Source organism: Chrysochloris asiatica, unplaced genomic scaffold, assembly GCF_000296735.1.
Source record: "Chrysochloris asiatica unplaced genomic scaffold, ChrAsi1.0 scaffold00138, whole genome shotgun sequence".
Classification (NCBI taxonomy): domain Eukaryota; kingdom Metazoa; phylum Chordata; class Mammalia; order Afrosoricida; family Chrysochloridae; genus Chrysochloris; species Chrysochloris asiatica.
In genome coordinates, this window is record NW_006408656.1 from 3,957,170 (window position 1) to 3,969,333 (window position 12,164).

Consider the following 12,164-nt stretch of genomic DNA (forward strand, 5'->3'; position numbering starts at 1 on the left):
GATGGACCAGTCCCTGGAGAAGGATACCATGCTTACTTAGTAAAGTAGAAGGTCAGTGAAAAAAAAGAGGAAGACCTTCAATAAGATGGTCTGACACAGTGGCAACAACAATGCAAACAAACATAGCAAGGATTCCAAAGCTCAAACAGGGCCAGGCAGTGTTTCATTCTGTAGTACATATGGTTGCTATGAGTTGGAACCTTCTAGATGGCACCTAACAACAACACTGGTAGACAAGTTAAAGAAGGTGTGGAAGGCGCCTTGATTCAGTGTTACTCCTCAAACACCAGCAAACTTGCTGGAAGTATCTCTGCTCAATTGTGAGCAGTGGCTAGAATGGCTGGTATAGGTACAAAGAGCCTCAGGAGTGCTGGTCTGACTACTCCACACACATAAAGTTTATCTTAGACTGGACAGTCAGCTGAAATGCACTCTCCTCTAGATGATCAGATAGCTGATGCCAACATCTGCCTTGTCACAGGGCCCGACTCCTACCAGATCTCTACACACCTTTTTACTCCTCTCCTTTTTCCATCAACCCCACCCTTTTCTTCCTTACCCAACTTTTAGCTACTTAGGACTCCAAGGCACAACACCACTACTGGGGGCTGCCAGTCAAGTAATTTCACTTCTCTGTTCTCTTCAAGGAATCTCCGGATGGCACAAAGTGTTAAGCACTTGGCCACTGGCCAAAAAGTGGGCCATTTGAATCTACCCAAAGGTCTGGTGATCTGTTTCTGAAAGGGAGCAGTAGGAAACCTTATGGAGCACTCTGCTGCACACATAGGGTTGCCATCAGTCACAATGAACTCAACAGTAACTAAAAACAGTAACAGTCTTCTTCAATTGCATTCAAACCTATATACTTTATGAGATAAATGTTGTAGAACATGGTCTATTAGAGTAGAGATAAAAAGATAGTATAATTTATCAAGATAATTGCAATACACTGAAGACGTATCAAATAAAAACGTCCTCTAATTCTCAGCCACAAGGTCCTGCAATTCAAGCCCATACCCCTCTCCAACACCAAACAGCCCCATATTGCCCTGGTGCCACACACATCTCTAACTGGCCCCTCCTGGTTCTTACCATCCAATTCTCTCTGTGAAATTCATCCTTAGACTGACTCCTCGTCATGCCTAAATGCACAGATACACCTTCCTGAACAATCTTCTCTACCCTCTTTAGCTTTTCAAGGATTAAGAAATACAGAGGTTAGCATAATCTGCAGCGAGAAGCCATGGAACCAGATAGTGAACTTTGAGAAAGTGATTTAATCTCTCTGAGCCTCCATTTTCTGGTCTGCAAAACAGGAGTAATGATACAAACTTCATATGGGTAATGTGAAAATTAGAACTACAAGGAGATGGATTGACACAGTGGCAGCAGCAATGGGTTTAAGCATAACAACAATTGTGAGGATGGCACAGGACTGGGCAGTGTTTCATTCTGTTACACATAGGATCGCTATGAATTGGAACTGACTCGATGGCACCTAATAACAAAAATGCCATTTAATGAGAACATGCAGTAGAAGACCAATAAAAGGGAAATTCCTTTTATCATAAAAGACTTATGCTCCCTACAAAGTTCTTTCTAATTGCAAAGGGAAAAATATATTCAAGTGCCCAAATTTAGCATCACCAAAAGTAGGACAATTTTACAGGTTGTGTTTTCCAGTGTGGTACTCAAAATCCCTGGTGGAGCAGTGGTTCAAGCACTCTGCTGCTAACCAAAAGATCTGCAGTTTGAACCCACCAGCCACTCCACAGCAGAAAGATGTGCAGTCAGCTTCCTGAAAGATTTACAGCCTTGGAAACCCTATGGGGGCAGTTCTATCCTATGAAGAGGAAGGAATTGACTTGACAACAGTGAATTTTAGTGTGATATACTGACTTATTCAGCATCCCTGATCAAGCATTCTGTCCAAAAATGCTTAATATTCCTAATCAAGCTTCCAGGCCAACACTGGAAATAGACAGAAATGTCAATAGACATTTCTCTGACAGTGAAAATGTGCTTTATCTGTGTTGTCCAATAACTAACCCACTAGTAAGGTGTGGCTACTGAGGACTTGAAATGTAGCTAGTGCACCTGATGATCTAGATTGTAAATATATTGAAATTAAATTGATTTAAGTTTAAATAGCCACATGTGTTTATTGGCTATCATATCAGACAGCCCACTTTTAGACTCAACCTCTAGTCTTTAAAAGATATAAGGGATGGAAAACGAAATCACATTGTTGTTCTCAGTTGCTGTTGTGAATGCCATTGAGTTGGTTACGACTCATAGTGACCATGTCTAGGGTTTCCAGGAAGCGGCTGTTTGGTTTGAAGTGCCAACCTTGCGGTTCAAACCGACCTTGCAGTCACATGCATTATCCTGCTGTGCCACACTGGTTGGTGGGTGCCATCAAGTCAGTTCAATAAGAACAGAACACTGTCCAGTCCTGCACCATCCTCACAATTGCTATGTTTGAGCCCACTGCTATAGGTATTGTCAATCCATCTCTTTGAGGGTCTTGCTCTTTTAAACTGACCCTCTACTTTACCTTGCATAGTGTCCTTTTCTAGGAACTGGTCCCTGCTGAGAACATGTACAAAGTAAATGAGACCAAGTTTCACCAGCATTCTAGCTGTACTTCTTCCAAGACAGATTAGTTTGTTCTTCTGGCAGTTCAGGAAATAGTCAATATTCTTCTCTAATACCATAATTCAAATGCATCAAGTCTTCTTTGGTCTTCCTTTATCATGGTCCAGTTTTCCATCCATACAAAGAGATTGAAAATGCAATGACTTGCACAGACACACCTTAGTCCTCAACATGACATCTTTGCTTTTTAGCACTTTAAATAGATATTTTGCAGCAGATTTGTCCAGTAAAATCCATCAAGTGATTTACTGAACTCCTCCCATAGGCATTGATTGTGGATTCAGGTAAAATGAAATCCTTGAAAATTTCCATCTTTTCTCCATTTATCATGATGTGGTTTATTTGTCCAGTTGTGAAGATTTCTATTTTCTTTATGTTGAGGTGAAATGCACACTGAAGGTTGTAACCTTTGGTCTTTATCAGTAAGTGCTTCAAGTTCTCTTTGCTTACAGTAATCAAGGTTGTGTCATTTACACATTAACTACTACAGATTTAAAGTGTTTTTTAACATCTTTATCAACTTTTAAATATTCAAACATACAGAAAACTTAAAAGGAGAGTCAACAATTTTTAACATTATGCTATATTTGTTTTTATATTTGTCCAACTATTTGACAAATAACCCAATCCTGATGCTATAGTCTACTTCATATACTCCAGCTTCTCAGATTATTTGCTCAGTATGCAGACTGAGTAAGTATGGTGAAAAGATGCAATCCTGACACACACCTTTACTGATTTTAAACTCCTCTGTATCCCATTGTTCTGTTTGAAAGACTTACTACAGGTTCTGCATGAGCACAGTCAAGTGTTCTGAAATTCCTGCTATTTAGAATCTTATCCATAATTAATGATCCACATGGTTGAAAGCCTTTGCACAGTCAATAATATATAGATAAACATCTTTTTAACTAGACTTTATTGTTTATGGTATTTTCTACTGTCAGCCAAGATACATCTTACATCAGCAGTGGTATTCCTCATTCCAAATCTCTATTGAATCAAGCTGGAATTTCTGGGAATTCAATGTACATATACAGCTGCAACTGTCTTCTACAAAATTTTACTTGTGGTAATGTTAATGATATTTTTGATAATTTCTCAAGTTTTTGGACTACCATTCTTAGAAATGGGTATTAATATGGATCTCTTCCTATAGGTTGGCCAGGTAGCTATCTTCCAAATTTCTTGGCATAGATGAGGGAGAGATTCTAGCATTGTATCTGTTTGTTGAAACATCTCAATTAGTGTCCCACCAATTCCTAGGAACCTTGTTTTTACCAATGTCTTTAGTACAGCTTGTATTTCTTCCTTTAATGCCATCAGTTCCTGGTCATATTTGTTGTTGTTGTTAAGTGCCGTTGACCTGGTTCTGACTTGCAGCGACCCTGTATAGGGTTTCCAAGAAACATTTGGGAGGTATGAACTGCCGACTTTGTGGTTTGCTGATCCTAGAGCATCACACCAGGAGTCCTTGATCATATGCTACCTACCTCTTAAAATGGTTGGAGAGTCCTGGCGCGGCACTACAAGATAATGCGCTGGATTCCAATGTCAGTTTGAACTGCAAGGTTGATGGTTCAACCTCACCAGCTGCTCCTAAGAAACCCTATGCAGGGTTGCTATGAGTTATAACCAACTTGACAGTATTTAACAACAACAACAACAACAACTGAATATAAACCAATTCTTTTTGGTACAATAACTCTGTCTGAATTTCTTATTCCATTTTTTCAGCTTGAAAGATGCCAAGTGTGTTCATCTTTTTTGTTTGATAATTCCAGGTCTTTACACATTTCATTATAACACTTTACTTTTTCTTGTCAAACCATCCTTTGAAATCTTTGGTTCAGCTCATTTATTTCATAATTATCTACCATTTTCATTAATTACTCTACATTCAAGTTTTAGACTGCTTTCCAACATCTGTTTTGGTCTTTTCTTTCATTTTTGTGTTTTATGACTTTTGATTTCTTTGTGTTTGGTGTCTTTGATGTCATCCTTCGGATCATCTGATCTTCACTCACTGGTGTTTAAAGCATTAAATCTGTTCCTGAAGTGGTCTCTAGATCCAAGTGGGATAGACTCAACATCTTATTTTGACTTTGTAAACTTATTGTAATTTTCTTCAGCTTCAATTTAAACTTACATATGAGCAATTAATGGTCTGTTCCTCAGATTGCTCTGGCTTTGTTCTGACTGACAATATTGAGATTCTCCATTGTGACTTTCAACATATTTGGTCAGTTTGATTCCTGTGTTCACGTGTGTAGTCACCATTTATGCTGTTGGAAAAGGTGTTTGTTTTGTTGGTTTTGCAAAATTCTAAAAGTTGTTGGTCTTGCAAAATTCTATCATTCATAATGCCTATAAAACTTCTAGTAACATTTGAGTAAAAATGAATTTGGAATGGATAGTAAATGATTCCCTCAAATAATTAATTTTCTTGCATATGGAAATGACTCTTATTCTTAAGAAATATGAGCTAAAGGAGGAATGCAAGATATACAATGGATAGAGATAAATACAGTCCACTGATGCTACATGGAAGCGATTGTAATCATTCATGAAACGAAGTATAGGGTATGCTGAATGTAAAACTGACGATCTGCGCTATAAACCTGCACTTAATTCACAATTTAAAAAATGTTTTTTTTTTTAAAGAAAATGTGATCAAGTATATAAGGGTGACATGCTTTGACTTCTGCAGTTAACCTACCAAACAGTTGGGCAACTATAGTAGAATGTTTAAAATTGTTGAATCTTGGTGAAGAATCTGTATTTGCTGTACTGTTCTCTCACATTTTCTGTATATTTGATAATTCAAACGTTGAAGAGACATAAAAGACAACTGTTTAATATCTGCAGACTGTTGTTATGGTGGGGAAAATTAGATGCTTCTTAACAGCTCTTTGGAGATGAAGGCAGGAGAAATCCAATTATGTCTCAGTAGCACCTTGGTCACGATTGAAATAGAAAGATCGGAAGGTTATTTACCAGGACCTCAATCTTCCCTAGGTCTCTGTACATGTGTGTACATGCACACAGAAACAAGCACACACAAATATCCCACAGGCCCTTCTCCCCATCTTTTTCCTAGCATTCAGACTCCTTTCCGTCCTCTCTCCGTTCTTGATCTGCTCCAACTATTTTGCCTCCCCGTGCCTGAGGCACTTTCATGATGAAACGTGCCAAGAAGCCCTACAACTCAAGGACTCTACGACACAGAAGAGGGTGCGGGCCACTCCACCATTAAATCACATTTTGGAGAGGCGTTGGACCCTGGCTAACCGCCCAAGCCCATAAAGTGGCAAATTGTCCCAACTCCATCTGCATAGCCAACCCCCTTCCAAATCTGAGCATAAATAAGGCTGGGGAGCCCAGAGGAGCACATTCGAGTTTCCACCTGGACTTCAGAACTTCATCCTACCCTCTGCACCCCAACCCTACAGAAGCACCATGACCTGTGGATTCAGTGGCCGCGCCTCCAGCAGCATTTCGGCCTGTGGGCCCCGGCCCGGCCGCTGCTGTATTACCGCCGCCCCCTACCGTGGTATCTCCTGCTACCGTGGCCTCACTGGGAGCTTTAGCAGCCACAGTGCCTGCGGAGGCTTCCGCTCTGGCTCCTGCGGACGCAGCTTCGGTTACCGCTCTGGAGGCGTGTGCGGGCCCAGCTCCCCCTGCATCACCTCCGTGTCTGTCAACGAGAGCCTGCTCATGCCCCTCAATCTGGAGATCGACCCCAACGCACAGATTGTGAAACATGAGGAGAAGGAGCAGATCAAGGGTCTCAACAGCAGGTTTGCTGCCTTCATTGACAAGGTGAGTTTCCTTGATCACACCTTTCCTGAACCCCAACCCATATTCAGAATTTAGACTTTGAGGCACAACCTCAGAGTCAGGAAACTGCCCATAGAATTCTCAGTTTGATGAAGGAAGCAACAGAGCCAGAAACTCCAATGAAGAAGATGAAGCCATTATACATAGCTTTATAAATCAAGTAATAAACACACAGATAATATAACAGAATCACAATATACCTCACCACCTCCCACCACCCAATTGATGGATGAGAGTCATAGAGCCAAGGAAAGGCAAGAGGTGCCAATCTAATGAAAAGGTGTCTTTATATACTCAGCACCCTCAGACAAGGGCAGTTCCTGAAGCTCCCAGTTCAGATATTACCCTAAGAACATGATGTGTCCTGAGCTCTTAGTTCTGAGGCGATATCAAAAGAAAGGGAAACCTGAACCCCAAAGGAATAATCAAAGCACCAGTAAACTGATTTTTGGGTCTGTGATCCCCAAAATAGAAGGTAAAGACAATAAGATATTGAGTGCCTTCTGCACAGTCCCCAGGGACGCTGTTCCTGCTTACCATCAGCTATAAGGGGTTTCTTCTGATCGGAGGGAGAAGGTCAAGTTTGAAGCAAACATCTGACTCCTCCTGGCTTCAAGGAGCTCTGATAGGTCTAGATCCATGTTATCAGATTCCTGAGGACCCAGGTACCTAGATAAATCCTCTCAAAAAAGCAGAATCATAAGTTCTCCCTTCATTACTTTAAAAAAACTGAGTACCACTCCGTAGTTGCTCTGTGCTATTTTTTGGAGCTCCAAATATATACTGAAACATCTAGATGTTGTCCAATAGCCTATTGGTAGCTTTCTGAATCCAAAATCAGATATTGCTCAATAATTTGTTGAATTCCTTTGAGAAACCCAAGATTATGTTCAGTTTCTAATTGGCTATTTTTTACCCATTTTCAGTCTTTACCAGTATGTCAGCCACTGGCCTGAGTTGCTAGCACTTCAGCGAATCCCCATCTCTGAAAACTGTTGGGGGCAATCTGACTCTTCCTCCCATTTCACGGCAGGTGCGCTTCCTGGAGCAGCAGAACAAACTGCTGGAGACCAAGTGGCAGTTCTACCAGAACCGCAAGTGCTGCGAGAGCAACCTGGAACCCCTGTTTGATGGCTACATTGAGACACTGAGGCGGGAGGCTGAGACTGTGGAGGCTGACAGTGGGAGACTGGCCTCAGAGCTCAACCACGTGCAGGAGGTGCTGGAGGGCTACAAGAAGAAGTGAGTGCAGCAGACAGCAGTTCTGCTTTGACAATGAGCCTCTGGGCCAGATACACCAGCCTTACAAATACCTTTTGTCCATTGAATGAAGACTAGTAGCTGTTTAGAGCTGGAGATTTGAAATCTCGGTTTTTTGTTAATTTCCCTAGACAACTTCTCAGAAGGTAGGAATTTACAGAATTTGTGTTTGAACAGACATCACTTGGATTGCCCAGACTTTCTCAAAATTCTTCAATCCTTTGACCTCTCCAGCTTTGTGGGTTTCTGTTTGGGAAATCAGAAACTTAAACCAAAATTAGGATGAGTGGACTAGTAAGAATTATCTCAGTCTTTGCAAGAGATTTGTCCTTAGAGAGATTTGACAAAGCCCATGCAATATTGCACGAGTGTTTATGGAGCAGGTAGTGTCTATGAGGACTACAGGAAACATAGAATTTAATAGAATGTTTAAACCCTGCATGAACTTCAAGCCACAAGGCTGTGGAGGATTTCCCTGGGGCTGGGAAATCCTTTTCCAAGGAGAAGGAACAGGTGGGAAGCCCTTTTAAAGCAGGACCCAATCTGCTCAGGAGAAGGAATCTCACTCAGATCCCACCCCTGTCTCTCGAAAGAGCCTTTTCTAGAGACCTGAGAGAAAACTAATGCCTTCTTCATCCCTCTCCCCATGTCAGGTACGAGGAGGAAGTGGCTCTGAGAGCTTCGGCAGAGAATCAATTTGTGGCTCTGAAGAAGGTGGGTGTCCATCTGGTGATTCTTTGTCGAGAGGCCAGGTGGGGCATTAAGAGTATGGAAAGATTGCCCTTAGGGTCTCCAAGGCTAATGGGGACACTGGCTCAAGGACCCAGTACACAGACCTAAACAGCCAATCATAAAGCCAGGAGTAGTGAGTGAGAAGAGGGGTGCCAGAACAAGCTTCCTGTGGTGTGAGGAGATGGCTTGAAAAAAGAGTGAGTGACAACATAGGAGGAAGACAGCCTATTCCAATGGCAAATGTCCAATGTCAGGCTTATAATGGGTTGAGAAAAGATTGACTTGGACTTTAAATGAAAAATTGTACTCAGAGAGCCCCAGGGACCCTGGGAGAAAAAGGATAAGCAAATTGAGATAAACAGGGAGGCTGTTTCATGGCACGTGACTCCTGTGTAGTGGGTAAACATATAATGCAAAGTTCTGGTGACACTGAAGAGGACATTAAGAATTTGGAGACAGGGAGAATTTCAGGAAATTTGATTTCTTTCTTTTCTGACTCCCAGATCCATAAAAAGGGATTTGGTCATAGCAAAGTGGAGGACTCATTTATCTGGAGGTGCTGTCTTAGATGTTAAGATGAAATGAATGGGTGCATGGGGCCAGGGTTGGTCAGGACAGTGGGATGCATGGCTGTCTAGAATGGTCAAGGTAAATCCTGCCTAGAGACAGGGGGATGGAAAAGTGACCTTACAAAGCTGCAGTGGACCCCAAGAGCCTATCATGTCTCGTTCTTACACAGGATGTGGACTGCGCCTATCTTCGCAAGTCAGATCTGGAGGCCAATGTGGAGTCTCTGACCCAGGAGATTGACTTCCTGCGACATCTGTATGAGGAGGTGAGAAGGCAGAAACAGAAACCCTGGAAGCCAGTCTAGAGGAGAAGGACTTAAGCCTAGTGTTGAGGTGTCAGACAGGGGTTTGGCTGAGAGCTGCAGTCCATGATGCTCACTGCAGGGAAGATACTGGAGCCCAGGGGTGCTGTGAATTTGGGTCCGTCTGTGGTGGGTGGGGCTATGTTCTAAAGTTTCTGCTGTCTCCCTTCCTCCACCCCAATCCCTGTAGGAGATCCGGGTTCTCAACTCCCACATTTCAGACACCTCTGTCGTGGTCAAAATGGACAACAGCCGAGACCTGAACATGGACTGCATCATCGCCGAGATCAAGGCTCAATATGATGACATCGCTAGCCGAAGCAGGACTGAGGCTGAGTCCTGGTACCGCAGCAAGGTGAGTAATTGATGGAACTTGTCTCCTAGACAGGGCAGTGACAAGAAGCATGGAATAGAAAAGTCTTCCTTTAACTGGGGATTCTGATGCACTAGACAGTGCGGGGGGCGGCGGGGGGGGAGGTCCTTCCCTAGTGATGGATAAAGGGAGAGCAGACAGCTCTCCTTGGGGAGGTACAGTCAGAATTGACATGTGAGGCTGTGCAGGCTGAGCAATGGACAATCTGCACCACCATTCCTGCTATCCTGATGGACTTCCCTGTTCCCTCCCGCAGTGTGAGGAGATGAAGGCCACAGTGATCCGGCATGGTGAGACTCTTCGCCGCACCAAGGAGGAGATCAACGAACTCAACCGCAAGGTCCAGAGGCTGACTGCTGAGGTGGAGAACGCCAAGTGCCAGGTATGGGTCAACCTGTGTCCAAAACCAGAGATGCTGAAGGCCTTCTCAGTGCCACACAGTCAGTGACTGCACAATCTCTCCATTAATTCTCTGGTGTGGCCACTCAGAGAGATGCAAGAGAGGAAGGAGAGGACATATTCTGGGAGATTGGTCAAGTGAGTCATCTTGTTCTCTTCTACCCCAGAATTCCAAGCTGGAGGTCGCAGTATCCCAGTCTGAGCAGCAGGGTGAGGCAGCCCTCAGTGATGCCCGTTCCAAGCTGGCTGGGCTGGAGGATGCCCTGCAGAAGGCCAAGCAGGACATGGCCTGCCTACTTAAGGAATACCAGGAGGTGATGAACTCTAAGCTGGGCCTGGACATCGAGATCGCTACCTACCGGCGCCTGCTGGAGGGCGAGGAGCACAGGTGGGGCCCAATCTTGTCTGACCCAGAGTTGCCCTTCCTTAGTTCTTGCATAAAGAGCCCCGGTGGCACTAAGGTTAAGCACTCCACTGCTAACTGAAAGGTCAGCAGTTGGAACCCACCAACAACTCTGTTGGGAAAACCTGGTGATCTGCTGCCGTAAAAATTACAACCTAGGAATGTCTATTTGTTGTTGTTGTTAAGTGCTGTTGAGTCAGTTCATACCCATAGTAACACTGTATAGGATTCCCAAGGAGCCGACCTTGCAGTTCAAATCTACTTTGCAGACCAGTGCATTAACCTACAATACCACACTAGGACTCCAGGAAAGTCTGTGGGGCAGTTCTACTCCGTCCTACAAGATCACTTTGATTTGGAATAAACTGGATAGCACACAGCAACAATCCCTTGCACAAGCCTTACCCTTTCCATTAGTTGAGTAAACGGGGGGAAAGTAATCTTTATTCCACTACCAAAGGACTGTCCCTTCAGATCCTCTGCCCGTACATGCTTGGTCACTGTGGACCCACCCTCCCCTAAGACTTCTGGGGGCTCAATTGGGAAACCTGGCCAAGTCACTAATGTCTCCTTTTTTCCCCTTCCAGACTGTGTGAAGGTGTTGGAGCTGTGAATGTCCGTAAGTAATTTAGGCCCTGTGGAAAGGTTTACTGTGAGGGAGGGGAGAGTCTGGGAGAAGGGATTTCACTGAGACCTAAATTTAAGAGTGGGACGACATTATAGCAGGCAGTATTTGGATTCAGACACCGTGAAAGACCCAACAGCTTTTGTGATTAGATGAAACTGGAGTTGTCAACTAAAAGAAGCTCCTGACTTTTAATACTCAGAGCTCAGGGTTTGCAGAGGGACAGTCATTTGAGAGACAGGATGATCTATGCCCCAGAATTTTGACTCAGACTTTTGGGTTTGCAGAAGTCAGCAGCTCCCGGGGTGGAATCGTCTGTGGGGACCTCGCTGTATCGGGATCCCGGCCAGTGACTGGCTGTGTCAGCAGTGCACCCTACACCGGGAACCTGGCCGTGAGCACTGGGAGGTGCGCCCCCTGTGGTCCTTCCAATTCCTTCACCTCTAGTAGCCTGGGCAACTGCGGTGTAAGCTCCTGTGGTATTAGCTCCTGTGTTGTGGGCTCCTACACCAGCAGCTGCCGGAAGTGTTAGGTGCCCCAATACAAACCCAGGGCACAAAGAATCTCTTCCAGCCAGCCCTACCCTGTCCTGGTGACTGGAGCAAGTTCTCAACTGCTTATATTGCACTTTAATACCGCTTCAGTTCCATGCCCCGCCTCTCTTTTCTGTGTCATCCCCTGCTCTTTGATTCTACTGCCCTATGCTAGAAAAGAATACCCCAAAGAAAAGTCTCTGGATATCCCAGGAGGGGCATTAAGGGGCATGTACGACCAGGCCCATGACCACATTCTGAGCAAATGGGCAGAGCTCCCTATTATTTTCCTCTTTCCTCTACCTTCTTAGTCCCTGTGTTGTTCTGTGTTTCCAATAAATCAATGTAGCCAACCCTGAACGTAGTCTGTGCCTCCGTTAATCTCAGGGCTGGGGACCTGGGAGGGTCTCCAACATCATGGTTAGCTCTGTGGACTAATGCGCTGGACTGCAGAGTCATTTGAACCACAA

General features: G+C 44.0%; 1 protein-coding gene across 1 annotated transcript; it reads left to right on the forward strand.

The window, feature by feature from the left end:
- The first annotated feature begins 6,103 nt into the window (after nt 1–6,103).
- On the forward strand, nt 6,104–11,693 carry LOC102842528 (keratin, type II cuticular Hb1-like). Its single transcript, XM_006870014.1, has 9 exons — nt 6,104–6,480; nt 7,532–7,740; nt 8,412–8,472; nt 9,230–9,325; nt 9,552–9,716; nt 9,991–10,116; nt 10,301–10,521; nt 11,124–11,155; nt 11,449–11,693. The coding sequence occupies exons 1-9, from the start codon at nt 6,118–6,120 to the stop codon at nt 11,691–11,693; spliced, it is 1,518 nt and encodes a 505-aa protein (XP_006870076.1). The 5' UTR covers nt 6,104–6,117.
- The last annotated feature ends 471 nt before the right edge of the window (nt 11,694–12,164 follow it).

Coding starts and splice junctions, on each gene's coding strand:
- LOC102842528 (XM_006870014.1), top strand. CDS start 6,118: ATGACCTGTGGATTCAGTGGCCGCGCCTCCAGCAGCATTTCGGCCTGT. Junction 8,473..9,229: donor AATTTGTGGCTCTGAAGAAG/GTGGGTGTCCAT, acceptor GTTCTTACACAG/GATGTGGACTGCGCCTATCT. Junction 10,522..11,123: donor CTGGAGGGCGAGGAGCACAG/GTGGGGCCCAAT, acceptor TTCCCCTTCCAG/ACTGTGTGAAGGTGTTGGAG.